General features: G+C 33.5%; 1 protein-coding gene across 1 annotated transcript in view; it reads left to right on the forward strand.

The window, feature by feature from the left end:
• ASCC3 (activating signal cointegrator 1 complex subunit 3) overlaps positions 1-22018 on the forward strand; it is a 338210-nt gene that overhangs the window by 196115 nt on the left and 120077 nt on the right. Inside the window, exons 15-22 of the mRNA XM_005902613.2 lie at positions 1300-1491; positions 1803-2027; positions 8373-8492; positions 12640-12804; positions 15075-15161; positions 16021-16197; positions 19284-19509; positions 20958-21112. Coding sequence (XP_005902675.2) covers positions 1300-1491; positions 1803-2027; positions 8373-8492; positions 12640-12804; positions 15075-15161; positions 16021-16197; positions 19284-19509; positions 20958-21112 — 1347 coding nt within the window. The remainder of the gene's footprint in view (positions 1-1299; positions 1492-1802; positions 2028-8372; positions 8493-12639; positions 12805-15074; positions 15162-16020; positions 16198-19283; positions 19510-20957; positions 21113-22018) is intronic.

Here is a 22018-nt window from a genome sequence, read left to right on the forward strand (position 1 = left end):
ATTTGTAAAAGGCTGACCACACTGCACAAAAATGAAGTAATACCCTCCCCATGAAATTTTAAAAAGATAAATCTTTTTGTGTTTATATTTCCAAGTTGTTATTTACTTGGCTGGCCACTAGATGGTGCGGTTTGTTAATTTATTCTCTTCCATTTTATATTCGAAGCAGATTTCATGGCGTGCGGTTTTCACAGATCATTTTCTTAATTATTATTAACTTCGAAGTTTCAGATTTTAAGAGATAGTCAGTGTGATGAAGTCAGTGCTAGAACCCTGTTCCCTGCCAGTGTAGTGCACCTTACATAAAAACTATGGAAAACACTTTCAAAAGAAGCTATCAAGATGCTGATCTTGAAATTTTCGGAGCAACAGCAAACAAGCCAGGATGTGGTGCCCAAACAGAAATTTTGAGGACTTATGTTAGTCTTTAATTTTGCTGAAAAAATGTCTCCATTGTACGATGAGCTATCAGTGAATTTTAAAAGATTTGCTGTAGCACTTACACAAATTACAGATAAGTGGACCAGACCCCACATCTGAGCTCAGACCAGGCCAAAGACCAGCCCTCAGAAGCGGGTTAGTATATTCAGGGCAGATGTAAAGTTGAGGAGGTAAGACAGGTGGCTGGTGCCCTCCTGTCAGAGATCAGCAGGAACACAGGTGTGAGGGGGAACACAGCTGGGCTTATTGGCTCATTATCATGAGGAGTGCATGCCCAGCCGAACCAGGGGCATCTCAGTAAGAGGGAGAGGTTTCCAAGGCAGTGAGTCTAGAACAGACAGTGTGAAGACCTCAAGGCAGGTGTGGATTTGTTTAAAAAAAAAAAAAAAAGGACCTTAGAGAAAAAGCCAGTATTTGTGTCTGGCATGAGTAAGTGGGGTTCGGGGATGGGAATGATTTCTGTAGGTCTTGCATGGTAAGGACTCTGGCCTTTACTCTGAATGAGTTGGAACCCACTGAGAATTGCGCTTGCTTCTAATAGACTTCTTTTGGAAGAATACACAAGGTAATACTGATTGATTACAGGAAGAGGACACCTGAGTGAAAGAGACACTTGATTTTAACTTCTTTCCTTTTGGATTTTGTGCCATGTTCAAGGTTACCTATTTTTTAAGATAGCTGAAATATAATTTTAAGTGATCTTGTATAACACATTATATACTAAAACTTAGTAAGACCTTAAGATGCTTAACAATAATTCTATGCTCTCTTTGATAAACTTATTCAGGAGACATGCTAAATAACAATTGCTTTTAAATGCTAAATAACACTTTTATGTTTTGTTGCTTTCTACTCTAGGTGCAAAAGTCAAGAAATAGACAAGTACGAGAATTATTTCCAGATGGTTTTAGTATTCATCACGCAGGCATGCTTCGGCAGGACAGAAATTTGGTTGAAAGCTTGTTTTCTAATGGGCATATCAAAGTCCTAGTCTGTACGGCTACATTAGCCTGGGGTGTCAATCTTCCTGCTCATGCTGTTATTATTAAGGTGAGAGCTTACCTTCCTTTTTGCATGGATTTGAGATATCTTAAAACAAACCTGTGGGTTGATTTATTTAGAAAATTATTGTGATTTGGCTGCTTCAGTGACTTTGAATGTTATTCATATAAGGTCAGAATTATTTTCTCCAAAAGAATCTAGTTTATATTGTGAAAATTTAACTCTATCACAGATAATGAAAGGATTAGTTAAAGTACACTTTTGAGATCTTGCCATATTTGCCTAATTTCAGTATTCAAGTCATCAGGATTATATTTGTGTGTGTTTATGTAAATTTTTATTAACTTTCCCTCATCTAGGGAACACAAATATATGCTGCAAAAAGAGGCTCCTTTGTTGACCTTGGAATTTTAGATGTCATGCAGATATTTGGTCGAGCCGGAAGACCACAATTTGACAAATTTGGAGAAGGAATCATCATAACAACCCATGATAAACTCAGCCATTACCTCTCTTTGCTCACTCAACAAAACCCAATTGAGAGCCAGTTTCTGGAAAGCCTTGCAGATAATCTAAATGCAGAGGTAAGAGCTAGTAAGCAAAAGGTTGGAATGGAATCATCAGCTTCAAGAAAGACTAAGAAAAATAAAGGTTGAGTTGATTGCTATTTTGTAATATTTCATAATACATTTTATTTCATACACAGTCATGAGACACAAGAGGTGGAATGGTGATATCCTTGATTAGATCAGAGCAATATAAAATGCAAATGAGAACTGATAACAACTCATTGCTAAAAGACTGCTTTTAAGTCATGAGGTTTTGTGAAAGGACAGAAATCTAACCACAGCTATACACACTAAGGAAATAGTAATAAAAACAGCTGTGTTCATACAAACTTTTATAAAGTTTATTATGAAGTATTTGATAAAGTTTTTATAAGGTTAATAAAGCTCTTCTGTTTTAGCTCATTCGATTAACTTTGTTATAGAAAATATGATTGCTTAAATTGAGCTACAGTATTATAATTTATTTCACTGTGATGTGTTTTTGTGTTCAGATTTAACTAGCAGACCCTGGAACCCTAGGTAACATCGTAACTGGTAAAGAGGATAAACATTCTAAATTTAAGAACCTGTGTGTCAAACAATCAAACAAGTTTTTGCTGTTCTTATGGCATTTTTTATTGTTGTGCTGTCACTCAACACTTTTCTGTCTCTACATCCCTTCTTACTATTCAGGTTGACTCAGTTTTTGAAAGTAGGTGGAATATAACTATTAAATACATGAATAAGTGAAATATTTGAAGTATTGTAGAAATTTCACTTAGATCTATTGATGTGATCTACAAGTCTTTTTAGAGGATGAAACACACACTGCAATTCCTCTGTTAAGGAGTATATAGTCCAGAATGGGAGAAAAAGATACAAAAACGCAGTGCAATAGTGTTGGTAGGTAATAAAGTTCTAAAGAAGGATTCAGTAGAAGGAGAAAACACCTTTGGCCCCAGCCTATCAAGAAAGGCTTTGTTCATGAAGGTGATAAAACTTGATCTGGGTTCAGAAAGTTAGGTAAGGGTTAGAAGATCTAGTTGGAAGTTAGAAAAAAAATCTGGAAAGATGCTGCTTTGTAGCAGCAAAATTATAAGAAAATAAAAAAATTAGAAAATTAATTACAATGTAGGGATTGTTTCCAAAACAAATACTATAACTCAGTTTTTATCCTCATTGCCTACTATAATGGCATGATTTTAATAATTAGATCTTGGGTCACTAGGATCTATGATAGAATAGTCTGTTGTACAAAGACAGTAGCAATGGACTGAGGATGTGCCAACCTGCTGGGTACTTTTTGTATATTCTCTCAGTACTGATGCTCAGGAGATATTGTTCTCAGATAGATAACTGGCCCAAAGCTCATGCAGGTACTAATTTTTGAAACTAGTACTGTTCAAACTCAAGTCTTTTTAACCACAAAAATAGTCTTTTTATTATAGCCTAGATTTCAATTATATAAAATGTGGTAAGTTAAAAATTAATACATTTCTCTATATTAATTAACCTACCATTTGCCACCTTCTGAGACCAGGACTAAATATTTTCCAAAATGGCAGTAATCATTTCTCTTAATTACAATAAAAAGCAAGATATAATTTTATGTATAATGTTTTATATATAAGCATTTTATATAATGTTTATATAGTTATAGTGTTTTATATAATGTTTCTAGAAAAGCATATTAAGAAAGCCTACATCTTTGTAAACTTAGATTTTCCTTGATAGCTTTTTGTAAGTGGTAGACACCAAATAGTGATGCTTTTATGCAAAAGACACAGATGAGTAACTCTTGTCCTCAGGAATTCTTTTTCTTATGGACTATAAAATTCCATCATCAGTGAAACTATTTGGTCAATTCCTGAGAAATTAAAAATGAATTGTAGCCCACAGATTCACTTCATATTCATAAACTGCTTATTAGTGTTTGTCATTTTCAGAAATGTCAACTGTCTGGAACCGTAATTCCATTTAATACTATAAATAACATTCAAATAACAAAACATATACCTTGAAATTTTTTGCTAATATAGTGAAGTATAGCCATTGCTAAATTTTCTTCATCTTATTTTGTCTACTAGACTAGTTCCCAATTAAAGTAAATTTTCTTCTTAAGGAAACAAATTCCCTTAAATTATAGTTTGAATGTGAAATTAAATTTGGTAATCTGTGGAAGCCAAGTGTGAAATTAGTTTATACAATGAATGTGTGCTGTGCTCTCAAGGTAATGAGTTTTTCAGTCTTTAGATTCCCAAAATCTTTGCCAGACTGTATAGCAACAATGATCAACACCAAGGTCATGTTAGATTAGGAATGTTGCCCAGACTGCTATCCTTGAACACTAGGTTAGAAGAACTGGAGAAAGTATTCTATCAAGCAGTCATTTTAATGCAGACATTTTATGAGGCATCTTTGCTAATTGATCCCTAATCGGGCTGACCACCTAATACTAACTAATGCCAAAAGGTCAGAAGTTCCGGCTCTATATATAGCATTTCATTCTGCTCTGTTAGAAACACTGAAGCATGTTTGAGGCTTATGAAAATTTATTCAGCAGACGTGACTGGGTACCTCGTCTGTGCCAGTGCCCTGTGGTCCATACTTTAAAATGTATTAATCTTTCTGTAAGTGTACATACATTCTTTGTACAGAGTTCCTCGCGTCTACACAGCAGTGCACGTGCATATGCGTGCTCAGTCGTGTCTGACTCTTTGTGACTGCATGGACTCTCGACCCCAGGCTCCTCTGTCTATCATCCTCTGTCCATCTCCGCAGGGTATAATACAAGCACTTTGTCTTTGGATTTATGGCCTCGGTAGCCTGACATCTTCCCAGTTCTGACTCTGGTTACCTTCCAGAACAGCTCTTCTGCTCTAGATAGGCTCTCAGTCCATTTGCTTCACCTGTACAGCACTCATCTTCCCATGTTTAAATTAGGAATAGTATCACTAGATTGTTGTGAAAGGCTAACAAACACCTGTGCCAAGTTGTTATTCAGTACAAGATTATACCACTATATTACTTCATAGTCCCTTTATGCTCAGCCCCAAGTATACTTGCTACCCACACAAATTTTAGGGGAATAAATAAACAAATAGTGGTATAAATGTTGTTTGCATACATGTACTAGAGGGATTTGTGTATGCATGTGTATTTATCTAAATATGATTATTACATTTGCTTGTTTAGTTTTATTTTATTTCAACTAGCTTTTTAAAAAGCACATACAAATAAACAAGGTAACTGTAATGACTAAAGTTTAAGTAGATAAATCAGATACAAAATGATACTTTGAGCCTTCTAAATCACCAAAGTTGAAATAGATTATTTTTTTCCTCTTTTACTTAGCACTTAAATCTCTGTTACACTATATACTAATGGCACTTTTATAAGTTATACATGTTAGGTGTTTTTCTTTAAAAGCATTTTTGAATACATATTGTGTCCTAGGCACTGTGGATAATGGTTTCATAGATGTCATCTTAACTAGTTACATGTATCTCACCTAAGGGACTACAGAACTTCTTAAGACGAGGCACCAGGCTATATTTATTGCCATATCCATTGTACTTGACTTACTGGCTTCTTGTATGATTATTGGGATGAATGAATAAATTTCAGAGAGATACTATGAAAAATACTTGTTCTGTGTAAGCCTCCTATCAGATCAGATCAGTAGCTATTGCTGCTGCTAAGTCGCTTCAGTCATGTCCGAGTCTGTGCGACCCCACAGACGGCAGCCCACCAGGCTCCCCCGTCCCTGGGATTCTCCAGGCAAGAACACTGGAATGGGTTGCCATTTCCTTCTCCAATGCATGAAAGTGAAAAGTGAAAGTGAAATCGCTCAGTCGTGTCCAACTCTTAGCGACCCCATGGTCTGCAGCCTACCAGGCTCCTCCGGCCATGGATTTTCCAGGCAAGAGTACTGGAGTTGGGTGCCATTGCCTTCTCCAAGTAGCTACTAGGAGACCACACATATTTGCAAGTAAATTTTTATTGTTGTCACTAGGTGGCATTCAAGGATTAATCTCACAGTATGATGTACCATCATAAATTTACATTCATTTTTCTGAGTAGTCTTTTCCTTTTTGGTGAACATTTGAAAGACTTGTATTACTTGATCCAGGTTTTGCTACCTACGTGGTCTTTTCCTTTATTCTTATCAGTGCCCAGCAACAGCTAATTACCAATTATTGTTAATTTATTCTCTAATTTTGAAAGTAATATGAAGTTTATTTTATTTTTTATAAAATTTTCTACTCAGGAGTTGTGTGATGTTATTTTAAAATATCTATAAATGATAAGGGAATTGATACAATCCAACTCAAATAATAGAATTAAAAATAGAGAATGCTATAGGATATCTTGCCATATTATCTAACTAGTTTCCTTTGCCTAAGCAGACTAAAAAATGTTTAACTGTGATGTTTGTACATATTTAGGAAGTCTTGTAGAACTCAATCCTTAGGTAAATTTTAATTCTTGTTACACTTTGTTTTGTAGAAAGTCTTACAGTTCACATTTTAATAAATGTGTATGTTTACTTATACTGTGGTCAGTTTTAGTCATTGGTTAATATGTAATGTAAATTTTTTTGTTCTTTCCAGCTTTATGGAGTTATAATTGACATGACATTGTAAGTTTAAGGTTATACAGTGCAATAATTTGACACACATATGTATTTGTGAAATGTTCACCCCATAAAGTTAGTGAACACTTCCTTCACCTCATGTAATGACCATTTTGTCTGTTGTTATGTTGAGAGCACTAAAGCTTTACTCTCATATCAACTTTCACGTATAGAGTACAATAGGATTACCTATAGTCATGATGCTATACATTAGATCCCCAGAGCTTACTCATGTGCCTGAAAATTTGTACCCTTTAACCAACATCTCATTTTCCTTACCCCTCAACTCCTGGCTACCACCATTCTGCTGTTTATGAATTTGGTGTTTTTAGATTCTGTATATAAAGGAGATCATACAGTATTGTCTTTCTCTGACATATATCAAGATAGTGTAACTTTTTTAAAAGATAGTCAGCATCTGCCTTGTCATTTATTTAAGGATGAATAGTATGATATAATACTATAATGGTATTAAATTGCTATATGTCATCTCCAACTAAATAAAGATAGCTAAGCCTACACATACTTACTTTACAAAATTAATTATGCAGAATGTAAATTATAATATGAGAATAAAGCAAACATTAATGGTTATTTTCTTTAATATTTTATACTAAAATAACAGGATTTATTTTTCCTTCTTGTCTCCTAAAATTTGGTTATTTAGGGTGGAGACCATCAGTTATCCTTTGATTAAAGTATTACGATGTAAAAATTTTTTCAGGCACAAATTCAGGAAAAATTATTCAAATCTGAAGTGGCATAACTTGGATAAATTTGTTAATTAAAATGAACACTCTAAATAGAAGCAAAATGACTACCTATAGATCCAGTGTCTAAAAAAATGTATTTTTAAGATTTTTCACTGCAGTTCTGTGTTAAGATCATTTTCTAGCAATTCCATTCATTACACAGATTTTATATGTTATCATTGTTTTAAAATTATTAACTTTGGTTTCATTAAATTACCATATTATAAAGTTACATTAAAATGCTATGTTTAAAAATTTCAGAATATAATCTAAAGAAATACCAGTGTTTATTATAATTCAAATTTATAAATAACTATTTTCTCCCTAAGATAAGTTTACCAATAAAAAGATTAAAACCACTCCCTGTTCTTATATGAATTTTGAGGTATATATGTTATTAATATGTATAAATCCCAATAAAATATTTGTGCCAAAATTATTGCATTTACCATTGTATTTATATTATATATTTATACTAGTTATGCTGCAAATGGGAATCTTTAGAGGAAAAAAATTAATGTTATGATACCCTTTGTTATTTTGGTGATGACAGTATACAAAATCACAATAAAGAGGGATAAAATCATCAATATTATGTTTTATTTGTGGTACAGTTACATTTAAAACTATCAATAATGTTGTCACATTAAATGAAGCCAAGATTTAAAAGAAACAAGAAGAAGAAGAATTAATGAATACCAAAATGTTTTTAATACTATATAAAATTAAACGGGAAAAATAATCCAATGCAATAATAGTAAGTAAGGTCAGTTTTGGCAGGTAGCATATCTAATGTACTGTTCTCAAATGAAGCAGGGCTGATTTTTAATTAATTGGAGAAATGTCATGGCCAATAATTATGCTTACCTTCTTTTAAATACATCATAGTGATGCATTTTAAAAACTTAGCTTTTGACAAAATGGTCCTTGATGCAATGTTTATATTCAACTTTAATGCATTAGTTTAATTTTTGTTATATTTTTGATTTGCAGATTGCTCTGGGAACGGTTACTAATGTGGAAGAAGCAGTGAAGTGGATAAGCTACACTTATCTTTATGTACGGATGAGAGCAAATCCATTAGTATATGGCATCAGCCACAAGGCTTATCAGGTAAAAAAACTCATTTATTAAAAAAAGAAAGTCAGACCTCCTTTTTAGTTCTCTAATCCTTTCATGGTATGAGGATAAATATTTGCTATTTCTGCTTCATCTGAAAAGAGTTAGGTACCTGTAAGAAAAACAGAGCTTTAATCTTTTTATAGAAAATACTGATGTTCAAGTTGGATTTAGAAAAGGCAGAGGAACCAGATATCAAATTGCTAACATCCACTGGATCATCGAAAAAGCAAGAGTTACAGAAAAACATCTACTTCTGCTTTATTAACTATGCCAAAACCTTTGACTGTTTGGATCACAATAAACTGAAAAATTCTGAAAGAGATGGGAATACCAAACCACCTGACCTGCCTCTTGAGAAATCTGTATGCAGGTGAGGATGCAACAGTTAGAACTGGACATGGAACAACAGACTGGTTCCAAATCAGGAAAAGAGTATGTCAAGTCTGTATATTGTCACCCTGCTTATTTAACTTATACTCAGAATACATTATGAGAAACACTGGACTGGATGAAGCACAAGCTGGAATCAAGATTGCCGGGAGAAATATCAATAACCTCAGATATGCAGATGACACCACCCTTATGGAGGAAAGTGAAGAAGAACTAAAGAGCCTCTTGATGAAAGTGAAAGAGGAGAGTGAAAAAGTCAGCTTAAAACTCAACATTCAGAAAACTAAGAATATGAAATTTGTTCCCACCACTTCATGGCAAATAGATGGGAAGACAATGGAAGTAGTGGCAGACTTAATTTTGGGGGGCTCCAAAATCACTGCAGATGGGGACTGCAGCCATGCATTAAAAGATGCTTGCTCCTTGGAAGAAAAGTTATAACTAACCTAGATAGCATTTTGATAAGCAGAGACACTACTTTGCCAACAAAGGTCTGTCTAGTCAAAGCTGTGGTTTTTCTAGTAGTCATGTATGGATGTGAGAGATGGACTGTAAGAAAGCTGAGTACTGAAGAATTGATGCTTTTGAACTGTGGTGTTGGAGAGTCCCTTGGACTGTAAGGAGATCCAACCAGTCCATCCTAAAGGAAATCAGTCCTGAATATTCATTGGAAAGACTGATGCTGAAGTTGAAACTCCAATACTTTGGCCACCTAATGCAAAGAACTGACTCATTTGAAAAGACCCTTATGCTGGGAAAGATTGAAGGCAGGAGGAGAAGGGGACAACAGAGGTTGAGATGGTTGGATGGCATCACCAACTCAGTGAACATGAGTTTGAGCAGGCTCTGAGAGTTGGTGATAGACAGGGAGGCCTGGCATGCTACAGCCCATGGGGTTGCAGAGTCGGAAACGACTGAACAACTGAACTGAACTGAAGGAAAATTAATTTTATCCCCTGTAATTATTTTACTTTCTTTATACCTCTTTTCTACTGATACTAATGATCTTTATGTTGTTAATCAATTTAGTATTCAGATGAGTTTCCATTTGATACTACTATTTTGCTATGATTTTTTTAAACTATTTTTTTAATTTAGTTTTTGGAATAAATTAGACATGAGGAAACTTATAGACTACTTTTAATAATAGGGTGATGTTGTATACAGTATGTTCCTCTTATCAAATCCTTCTAAGTCCTTGTTCCTAAGTTAATAGATAGCATTTATGAGTTACTATCTTAACAGTTTGGAGGCTGAATCGGTCCTGCTGAGAACATAGACTGAGAATCAAATGCATGTGGTCACAGCTCTTCCTACAAACTTCACAGCTGTGTGGTCCACATAGCTTACAGATTCTGTGAGATCTTGTCTTTTCTTTAGAACTCTGCTTTATACCCTGTAAATGCTTCCTAATTGCAGATAAAATCCAGTTATTCTCTAATGAATATACTATTTCACCACCATCATATTGATATTCACTGGTGTTAAATCAAAATTAGAAGAAAGGTTGAATTTAACTCAGAATTATAGTCTTCCTCCAGTCATTAATTATGTTGGCTTAGTTTGTATATGTATTCCATGGTGTTATCAAAGCTTCCCTGGTAGCTTAGATGGTTAAGAATCTGCCCGCAATGTGGGAGACCCAGTTTCAATCCCTGGATCGGGAGAATCCCCTGGAGAAAGAAATAGCAGCCCACTCTAGATTCTTGCCTGGAGAATTCCATGGACAGAGGAACCTGGTGGGCTTCAGCCAATGGGGTTGCAAAGAGCTGGACATGACTGATCAATTAACATTACGTTAACATTATAGTTTTCCTCCATTTATAAATAATAATGGCTTAGTTTGTGTATACATTCCATGGTGTTATCAAAGCAGATGGCTATCTTTTTTCTTCTTTATTTTTCCTTTTCATATACAGTAAATGTGATCATGGAGAACTTTTGAAACTTAAGATTTAGGAGGGGGAAATAAAAATAACAGCAACAACTAGTTACGAAGCTGTTCATCTGAAATCACTTTTATTTGTATATTAAATACTTAGGTTTACTCTTTTACTTAATACCTAAGTATTAAGATATCTAATACTCAGGTATCTTCTTTTACAGCCAGATTGCTATCAGCTATAAAATGTAGATGTGTTGTAACCTGTAACTTTATACATTTTAAAGAATAAGGCACTAGCGTATTACAGATACAGGCTTTGTGAGACAGGTCAATGGTACTATGAAAGTATTCTGAAGGAGTAAATTTAGGAAGACAAAACACAACTTGTTTTTTTTTTTTTTCCATGGGCTAAAGCATCTCAAATCTCAACATAAACATACCAATTGATTTCTCTTAAAGTACCAGGTTAATATCAGAAGTCATTTTTATATGATTTTCTAGTATAAAAAAGTGACTTTTTTCCCCCTTCTGAGGTACATGGTTTTATAGCCTTCACAGTTCAGATAACTAACCTTTTTTCTGACCTACGTGTTTTTATTACCCAATAAGAATTTACAGCTATAAAACTCATGTGAACTAACACAAATAATTTAATACTTTAATTCTTTTTAGTGGTTTAGTAATATGTGATTAATAACATGGTTTTATAAGGTAAACCTGAAACATGTATTATGTCACTTAGTGAAAATATTTAAGACCTTTTTGGGACTTCCCCAGTCGTCCAATGGTTGAGACTTTGCCTTCCAGCACCCGAGGTAAGGATTTGATCCCAGGTCTGGGAGCAAAGATTCCACATGCCTCGCGGCTGAAAAACCAAAACCTTAAAAACAAACAAACAAAGAAAAACCCCACAAGCAATGTAACAAATTCAATAAAGACTTAAAAAAAAAAAAAAACTTTCTGTATTTGCTAATATGACTCTTGATTCCACCTTACTTCCCTACAGTTGATTTTCCTTTGCCTCATTTTTTTCTGATTTATTCATTTTTTGTAGCTATATTTGGTGCATGAACAAGTTGATATAAAAATCTGTTAGAACAAATAGTAGGAGTATTAACTCATAAATTGATTTCTGAAGTATTTTATACTTCCCCTCACCCCTTGGAAGGTCATACTTCAGTTTATTGCTTGTGGCCAGACTGCAATCTTCAGGACTTGGTGTGTGTACCTGTATGTGTGTCTGTATACATATATTTACACACACATATCTTAGTAACAAGAACATTTATTAATATCCAGTGTTAATGTCCTTTCTGCTTAGAAAAATACTGCAAAGTGGTTTTCCCACCACAGTTATGAAAATTGTTAGAACACTAAAACCATGCTTTTTAAAAGATAACTTTTCATTTATTTTTATATACCCTTATTTCAGCAGAGGAAAGCATTCTCACTATCATTTCTTAAAACAGCTGATAAAGCAGGACTATGATTTGGTATTTTACAATTCTTATTTATTTTAGTGTGGGAGGGAGAAAACAATGATTTTTTTCACGTATCTAATTTCTAATCCTGATTAATCTTAAAGATTATAAGACTATACAGAAATTTTAGATTCTAAAATTTACTATCTGAAAACAATATACAGATTGATAATTTTCATTAATTTTAAAAGCTTTCTTTATGTATGAAATAAAATATTTTCTAATTGTTCTAACTTTTAAAAAATGTATTCTTTTAACATTGTAATAAAAATGTATGCTAAAGCATCAATAGAAACATTTAATTTCCATAAATAGATATACCTTTGCAAATGATGACTGAACAATTAGTCAAGTGTTTTTTTGTTTGTTTTTTTTCCTATAGATTGACCCAACATTAGCAAAGCACCGAGAACAGTTGGTCATTGAAGTTGGACGGAAACTAGACAAAGCTCGGATGATTCGTTTTGAGGAGCGAACTGGATATTTCTCCTCAACTGATTTGGGTAGAACTGCTAGCCACTACTATATTAAATACAACACTATTGAGGTATTATACTGAGTGGAACAAATAGAATAATGTGTCTGTTTTTAAATGTATATACTTTCTGGACTTCAGAATATAATATTACTATGGAACAAAATTCATTTAACTTTTAGGAATTCAACAACATGCACTCAGTAAAGAAAAAAAAAAATAGGACTTTAAATATTCAGGACCTTCTTGCCATCCTGCTCTATGAGTATGTCCCAAGCTGTAGATGAACCCAAGCCTAAAACCATTGAGCATATTAGACCTGGGGAATAAAGTGGGGACTGTTGGCTTATTGATGTCCATGAATAAGAAGTTGAAAAGTTAATTACAAATTATTGAGAAACACTGACCAAAAAGGATTATAAAAACTAATAAAAATATTAGGGCACTCAGCTGTACTATTTGGACAGTTTAAGAGATTACTCAAAGATAATTTGTACTACACAGTGGTATCCTTGCCTGTTGCCTTTTAATGTAATCTTATGTAAGGTAGAGTACCACCATAATATCTATATTTTAAATAGTACATACTTGTCTTCATGTGTATTTATATACCTATGTATGTACCTTCATTGGAGAGGGAAATGGCAATCCACTTCAGTATTCTTGCCTAGAGAATCCATGGACAGAGGAGCCTGGTGGGCTATATATAGTCCATGGGGTCTTAGAGTCAGACACGACTGAGCGACTAACACGCACACACACGTACCTTCAGGTATTACTACATGGTAAAACTTAACAGTGATTACCTGTGAAGAGAGGATTTAAATTTGAATGGAGGGAGATAGATCAAGGTGAAATTTACTCATTACTCTTTTTATAGAGAGAAGGTTTGAATTTTCTATGTTCACTTTTATTTTTGTTCTTAAAATTGTTTCTTAAATGAAAAAGTAGTAGAAATCACTAAGATGAGATTTCTTCAAGAATATGAACACCAAAGCCTGTATGAAAGTTGTGTACGTGTTAAATGTTTTGTACTTATTTAACATCTGCTTATGCATATAACATGTTTCAGAAAACATTTTCATGTGCTTAATAGCTTTTCCTCCCTTGCCACATTCATATCTCCTGTTTCTATAGCACTTTGTGTGTGTGTGTGTGTGTGTGTGTGTGTGTGTGCGCTCAATCATTCAGTCATGTCTGACTCTTTGTGACCCGGTGGACTGTAGCCCACCAGGCTCCCCTGTCCTTTGGATTTTCCATGTGAGAATACTGGAGTGGATTGCATCCTCTTCTCCAGGGGATCTTCCCAGCCTAGGAATTGAGGAGCATCTCCTGCAGCTCCTGCATTGGCAGGTGGATTCATTACCATTGCATCACCTGGGAAGTCCCATATATCACTTTGAAAGTGTGAGTCACTCAGTCATGTCCGACTTTATGCAATCCCATGGACTGTAGCCTTCCAGGCTCTTCTGTCCATGGGGTTTTCCAGGCAAGAATGCTGGAGTTGTTTGCCATTCCCTTCTACAGGGGATCTTCCCAACGCAGAAATCGAACCCGAGTCTCCTACATTCCAGGCAGATTCTTTATTATCTGAGCCACCAGGGAAGCCCCATATAGCACTTTAGGTTTCTTCAAAGTCTTTTAACATATATTATCTCACAACTGTGATCTCTTAGTTCCTCAACCCACAACATTTCCCCCAGCTCTCTACAGCTTGCATCACCTACTCATGTCCACTTGTTTGTCCAATAAGTTTCCTTTCTCATTTGTCCACCTGGTAGTGTGTTGCTGGCAAACTACATCTTAAGCCTGTTTGCAGCTCACTTTCAGAAACTCGAGCCTTTTTTCAACTGTATTTTTATTCTGATCTTTTTCTTTGTGATTTTCTGAATTTCTGTATGCCCTTACTAACAATATTACAATATCTTTGCCAGAATCTTCAGGTTACATATTTTTAGTTATCCCTCCATCAATTTTATGTGATATACGATCAGCTTAAAGCCAGAGAATGGTATAGATTTCCATATGCCCATGCTGAAAATGAGCCAAAACCAGAATGCTATGCTGAACATTGTTTTAGATATCTAATGTAGGCCTCATTAACTGATTTTATTGATTTTTTTTTTTCTTCTAAAGATCTTCTCTAGCTAAATATTCTTTTTAGCCTTTGATGACTTTAATAATTGTTTAATGACTTGGAGCAGTGTGCTACAAACCTTGTAACTCTGCATATTCTAGGGCTCGGATGTCCTTTTAGAATGTGTGATTTATAGTCAGGTTTTGAATTTAAAATATTTTACTAGGCCTTCTATTTTAATCAAATGTAACACTTACTTTGGTAGACCTTCAATGAACTCTTTGATGCTCACAAAACAGAAAGTGATATTTTTGCTATAGTCTCCAAAGCTGAAGAATTTGATCAGATCAAGGTAAGATTGCTTGAAGCTTGAATTAAATGCATATGTCATATATGTGTTTATTCATTTATAAACATTTACAATAAATTGTTATTCCTATACAATATAAACTATATGACACTTCACATTTTGAGTACCAGCCATGTTGTTCCATTTATCAACAATGTCCAGTATTATAGATTTTGATAGTATTTCATACCTGACACCATTCTTTGCTCTCTACTGCAAATCAAATACAATTTAAGTAGGTTTTATGGTAATGAAACTATCATAGAATTTAGTGTGTAGATTTTGGTTTATTTGCAGTGTAAGGTTCACTGAAGAAAATATAAAGGACATGCATGATTCAGACTTAGATATGAATATTTCTGTAGTCATATTGTAATTTAATCTTATTAACAGTGAAAACTTTAATGCTTTGAATCATAGTACTTCACAGTTTTAAGCTATGAATGTGTTATACCATATAAAAATATATGACTGTAATGAATGCATTTGAAGATAATTCAAGTTTGCTGTAATCCATTTGGGCAGAGGTTTTACTCTGGTCAAATAAAAAATGAAATCTCATCAATATAAGGATGGTGAGGTCAGAAGATTTAATTTTTGTGGCGTATCAAATTTTTATATGTCAATGGCAATTTTAATATTGGTGATGAATAATAAAATGTAGCTGTATCAGTCTCAAGGTAGTTTTTCATTGTATTTTATTAGTAGCCTATGAAAAAATTGTTTTTATTTTAGTATACAAAAGAAAAATGTTGAGTAATGACATGGAAACTTTTAGAACACATGTAGTATGGTTTAATTTCAGTGTAAACATTTTAAATAAGTCAGCCCAGATAATTCTATAAAATCATGATTCTTCCAGGTCAGAGAAGAGGAAATAGAGGAGTTAGATACCTTACTAAGCAATTTCTGTGAACTCTCAGCTCCTGGAGGTGTAGAGAACAGTTATGGGAAAATAAACATCCTGCTTCAAACTTACATCAGCCGAGGGGAGGTGGACAGTTTCTCCCTCATATCAGATTCTGCATACGTTGCACAGGTAAAAATATTGCTCCCTTTCTGTTTTCTCTTCCTTGATTACTTTTAGAGATTCAAGGAATTAATTCATGCTATAATGTATTGGTTCATGATTGACATGCTGTTAAATCAGCATTTTATCTTAGAACTGGTTCTGTTTAATTTGTATGTCTTTTATTCCATTTTATGCTATTAGATCAGGAACAGAGGTCAGATTTGGTTGTCATTTTGGCTTTTTTTTTAATGTTGCTCTTTTACATTTTAGCATGTAAAAATATCAGTATCTGATTTTTTTTCTGTTTTAAATGGTCAAGTTCATTTCTGTTACTTAGAGCAATACTACAAAAATATTTCAAGCAAAAAGAAAACATTATGGAAACTTTGTAGCTTTTCTCAAAAGTTAGAAATGTAAACAATTGTTTTTAACCATTAGACAGAGTTTAATAAATGTACCTCATATCATATATTCAGTATGATATATCTTTTATTTTTAAAAAGTCATCTTCCCTACTAAGCTGATTCTTATAAATTGAGGGCTGAAAGAAAATTAATCCATAAATTGCAGCTCATTAAATATTTAGCTTTTAGAATTATCATAATATAAAATGTTGTAATATTAATGTTTTTATATTCAAGAACTCATGCAATATATAAAGTAGACGTGTGTGTGTGTGTGTGGTAGTATATACCTTTCAGATGAGAGGTTTTCCTTCTAGGGAGAAATATTTTTTATCAAAAATACTTTTTTCCATTATTTTTATTGAGTAATACCTCTTGTAGGTTAAGTAGAATAAAACGTTAATCATCCTTTAAATATAGAAACTATTGCATTATGTGGTTTCTTTTTGTAATTTTGTTCAAAGGCTTAATATAGAAAAAGTGTGTTTGTGTTAAATGATTACTGTTAATAACTATGTATACACCAGAGTACTTTGAAACAACTGCAAACATGAAATATTTACAAACGTAAACCAAGATACATTAGCAAACAGTTTGAATGAAATGCAGTAATTTAATCAAAGTAACCAAGAAACTAGATGATGACTTCAAATATAAAGTAAATATGGATGTGGTGAAAACATCTTTTTTTTCATTTTGCAACTCATATGTTTCTGCCATGGAAAAATATATGTATTCTCAAAAGCCTAAAGCTGTAGAAGGAACCATTGTTTTTAAAGTCTTTTGTTTTACCTGTTTTTCTGAAAGATAATATATTGTCATTTTATATAATCTAATGGTTTTGTATTGAAATAGTTAATGATTTAATGAAAAGGCAAAGTTTTACTGCATTCTGGATGGATAATCTGACCACATTTCTGCTTGATTCAAGATTATGAAGATATTATCAGAGACTGATTTACAAATTGCTTTACAATATAAAATTCATGGTCTCCTCATGATTGGTACCCAGAAAGTCAGTCTCAGAAGGTTGAGGATGTATCTCAAGGCATCCCTGGTTCTTCTTAAATAGCTCCTATCGGTTTATCATTCTTGACTGCGTTAAATAAATTTTGTTGAGTTTGGGGGTTTTTTGTTTGTTTGAAGTTTAAGCCATTACTAGTTCCACAAGCACTGTCAGATCTGTAAAATGGTACCTTCCTTCTGCACTCCTGAGACTTTCTCTCAGCCCTTAAAATAAATCCTTAGTTTTTTTATTCTATGGTGTTATAAAGGAGCCTGTATCTTCTGCATGTTAGAGATTTTGATCATTGTTCCCACCCAATTTGTATCATTCCAGATTTAAATGTCCTATTTGTATTATGTCACACAGAATTTCTCTTTCCATTTCTTTTAGCTTTTAGGGAACAACCACAGGCTCTGAAATATTAAAACGCATTTTCAAACACAGTTGAAAAAATTAGGCTAACAGTTTTTAGAAGAGAATCTGTAGGAATACCTACTTGATAGCTATAAAATGTTCAATTTATTTATCATTTTAATGCCTAATGAGAGCCATCCTATCATTTTTGAACCATATTAGAGATAGCCTCACATGCTTCTAAATACCATTTTTTAAATTTCTAATACTGAAACAAATAGTCGAATTTATCAAAAGATGAATAACACTTTTTTATAAAATGTAAAACCAAAGCCCTTAACTCTTACGATTATTTTTCACCTCATAATTTCAAGCCATATCATGTTTGCTTTTTTTCTATTTAAAATCTCATTATTTTTAATCTATTTTTATGATTTTGACCAGATTTAACATTCCTCATTTTCAAATTCACATGTTATTAGATATTATAGATGTCTCTAAGTCATGATTTTTAAAATAATCTTCCGTAAAACGATCTGAAAAGTTAATAATAGAAGGAAGCAAAACAAATGAAAACTAATTATGTGAAAAAGAGCCTCAATTATTGTGTCTTTCTATATGTCTGTGAATCAAGTTTTCCTCAGGTCACTGAATTTAGAATCTTGGTGTTAACTTTGTTAATGTTTAGATCTAGCTTTCAGAAGATACTCTGACAGCAACTTTCCAAATTATTAAAATCACTAAACTGTAGTATCTTCATCTATAAAATCATAATATCAAGACCAAATGCATTTGTCGTAAAAATTAAATGACATAATATATATAAAGCAATGAGCGCATTGCCTGGTTTGTAAGGAAGCCATTAATATGGGTAGTTGCACTCATCAACATTTTTTGTTATTCTTTTCTCACTAATTTTTCTCTGACTAGATCCCAAGTCTTCTGCATTTCTCCAAACAGCTTTATAAATTTGATCATTACACTGTATACCCAAGGACATCCACTGCTGTCTCTTAGATTCTAAATGGTTTCCATAACCTCCTAAATATTTCACATGCCTTTTGTCTCATCTGCTTCATTCCTGTTTAGGGAGATGTGATGTGGAACTTCCTAAGAACTTGGAAATAAAGCTATTCTTGGAGAATTAACCAGAATAGCATCCACATAAAAGGATCGATTATTCTTGTGTAAAAATAATAAAGATAATTAGAGGTATATGAGGATAGATGTTGCCCACAATTAAAGGATGCAGTTTGACATACTTTTTAAACTGAGTCTGAATAATAATTTCATTGATAAATTAAAAATGACATTGGACCTAACCACCAATCCCCCTTTTCATTCTTCAGAATGCAGCTAGAATTGTCCGTGCTCTTTTTGAAATTGCTTTGAGGAAACGCTGGCCTGCCATGACCTACAGGCTCCTGAATCTTAGTAAAGTCATTGACAAGAGGCTTTGGGGTTGGACTAGCCCTTTGAGACAATTTTCAGTCTTACCACCACACATTCTAACAAGATTAGAAGAAAAAAATCTTACTGTGGATAAGCTGAAAGATATGAGGAAAGATGAAATAGGTAAGAAGGAAGCAAAAATGTTTTAATGTAACTGTTACATGCAATTAAAATATTTTGCTTAATGTTACAAAAAGCACTATGAATTTTCATTTTACTACAGATAAACTTTTACCATTTTATTTGTTTTTTAATTGATCTAAACTCAAGCAAAATTTAAGCTTCTGAAAAATCTTTAAATTTTATGTAGTTACTCAATGAAATTATTAGTTAAAATGGAGTTTAGGTTGTCATACCCTTGATTATTTTACAGATACAATCTTAGCTACAAATAATGAGAATTAGTTAATGACATTTATTCTCAAATTATTTGTCAATATTTAATTCATTTCATTGCCTTTTGTGTTGTGTATCAACAGTATTTCAATAAAAAAAGTATGTCAGCAATACACTGTACAATTTTTCAGATTCTAAATGAGCCTCATCATTATATATGTATAGATCTTTAAATACTGTTGGTATCAGTATGTAAATAGTATTTGGTCTTCTATGCTTTCCACATAATTCTGAAAAATTATCCCTGCGTATCTTGCCATGTGCCTTAACATTCTGTTGAACAAACACGGATTAGGTAATGTTTCAGATTCTGAATAGAATAAGCTTTACGCATGAAGGGAGGCAGGCTGAGGAGAACAGGGGTTTGGCAAAAGGCCCATAGATACAAGGAGAGGCTGGGATAGTTATTTCCCCTGTGTAATAAGAATACTTCTAAGATGGAATGAAAAAAGGGAGGTATCAATAAATGAACTAGAAAGTTGGGATTACTCGCATTTTCTAATGTAAATATTTTATTAAATAAGAGGAATCACCTTAGTTTCAAACTTTAGTGTACATAAAACATTTTGGTTTACTTATAAATGTGCTTTAAAAAAATTATATTATGAACCACCAGGACACATAAGAAATACTGATCCTATAAAAAATATAACCTATTTCCACTTAGTCGCTTGAATTAGAGTAGGAAAATGTTTCTAGTTAGTCACGTCTGTTTGTGAGCCCCCCAATGCCACCCTGATGCTTTCCTGCATATCTATATTTCAGGATCTCAACATTTATGAAAATATGTATATATAAGTGGTTAATTTTGTGCTAGATTGGCCATATTTTATATTTTATCTGTGTTTCCTATAATGTGTCTTAAACTGACTAGGAGAAAAGTAGAACTGTTTATAGTAGTTTAAAAACTATCAAGTTTCAGTAATTTTAAGAACCCTATTAATAGCTGAAAAAAGAAAAAATCCTGATACTGGTTTTCAGAGCTATGAATTGCTAATTCAAGTTAACTATTAAAAAATATTCAAACATGCCAGGTCAAGAATGTCAACCATTCTACATAGCAAATCATAAAACAAGCAATAAAATCACCTTCTCTGAAATCCCATTTACAAGTCAGATTTTATTGCTTCTTTCCTGTCTGGACACATTTCTTCTAAGTGATGTTTTCCCTGCAGGTCACATTCTGCATCATGTGAATATTGGGCTCAAGGTCAAACAATGTGTTCATCAGATTCCTTCTGTAACGATGGAAGCATCCATTCAGCCCATCACACGGACTGTCCTCCGAGTGACGCTTAGCATCTCTCCTGATTTCTCTTGGAATGATCAGGTAGACATGGAAAACACCTAAATCTACCTACATTAAGGAAATATGTCTGTACTCCAGGTTCAACTATACCTCCCTACATCTGTCCTCAAGGCGTATAGAAAATCCTTTAAAAAGAATATACATTGAAGAATCATTTAAAACATTGTAATAGTATTTACTCTCATCCTCAAGGTAAGCATGTGGTATAATAGATGAATAATATGTCAACCAATGAGACTCCATCAGAGAATTATAGGAAACCTAAAATGTCACATGAAACAATGGTATAGTGGTTTCAACTCCATAGCAACTTTGTTTAATTCTATCCTCTTTCATTTTTTTTTCTAGCTGTATGTACTCTGTCATTTTAATGTACTTAAAATTCAAGATTCTTCATGCTAAAAGAGCCCTTTTAAAATCCTGATGTTTCTCAAACTATCATTCTCTTCTTCACTGTTAGACTTGTAGAAGGAGTAATCTACATTTACCTCCTGGTTGTCTGATTCCCACTGGGACAACTACTTCAGTGATCACCAAAGACTGACTGATTGCCATAATAAATAGCCTTTCCTTAGTTATCTTCTTTATTTCCATAAGCATTAAGTGCTATACATTGTCCTTGCAAATGTCCTTCTTTGGCTTCCATCCCTTTCCTATTTCTGTTTTTACCCCTACTTCTGTTCTTTCTTCTAAAACTTAGCTGTTACTATGTGTGTATGTGTGTGTGTATATACACACACATACGCACGTTGAAAATCCACTCTGGATCCTCTTATTCAGTCAGTAATTCTTTGTGTATTAGCTGCTCAGGCATGTCCTACTCTTTGCAACACCATAGACTGTAGCCTGCCAGGCTCCTCTGTCCGTGGAATTCTCCAGGCAAGAATACTGGAGTGGATTGCTATTTCATTCTCCAGGGGATCTTCC

This window comes from Bos mutus, chromosome 9 (genome assembly GCF_027580195.1).
Source record: "Bos mutus isolate GX-2022 chromosome 9, NWIPB_WYAK_1.1, whole genome shotgun sequence".
Lineage (NCBI taxonomy): Eukaryota > Metazoa > Chordata > Mammalia > Artiodactyla > Bovidae > Bos > Bos mutus.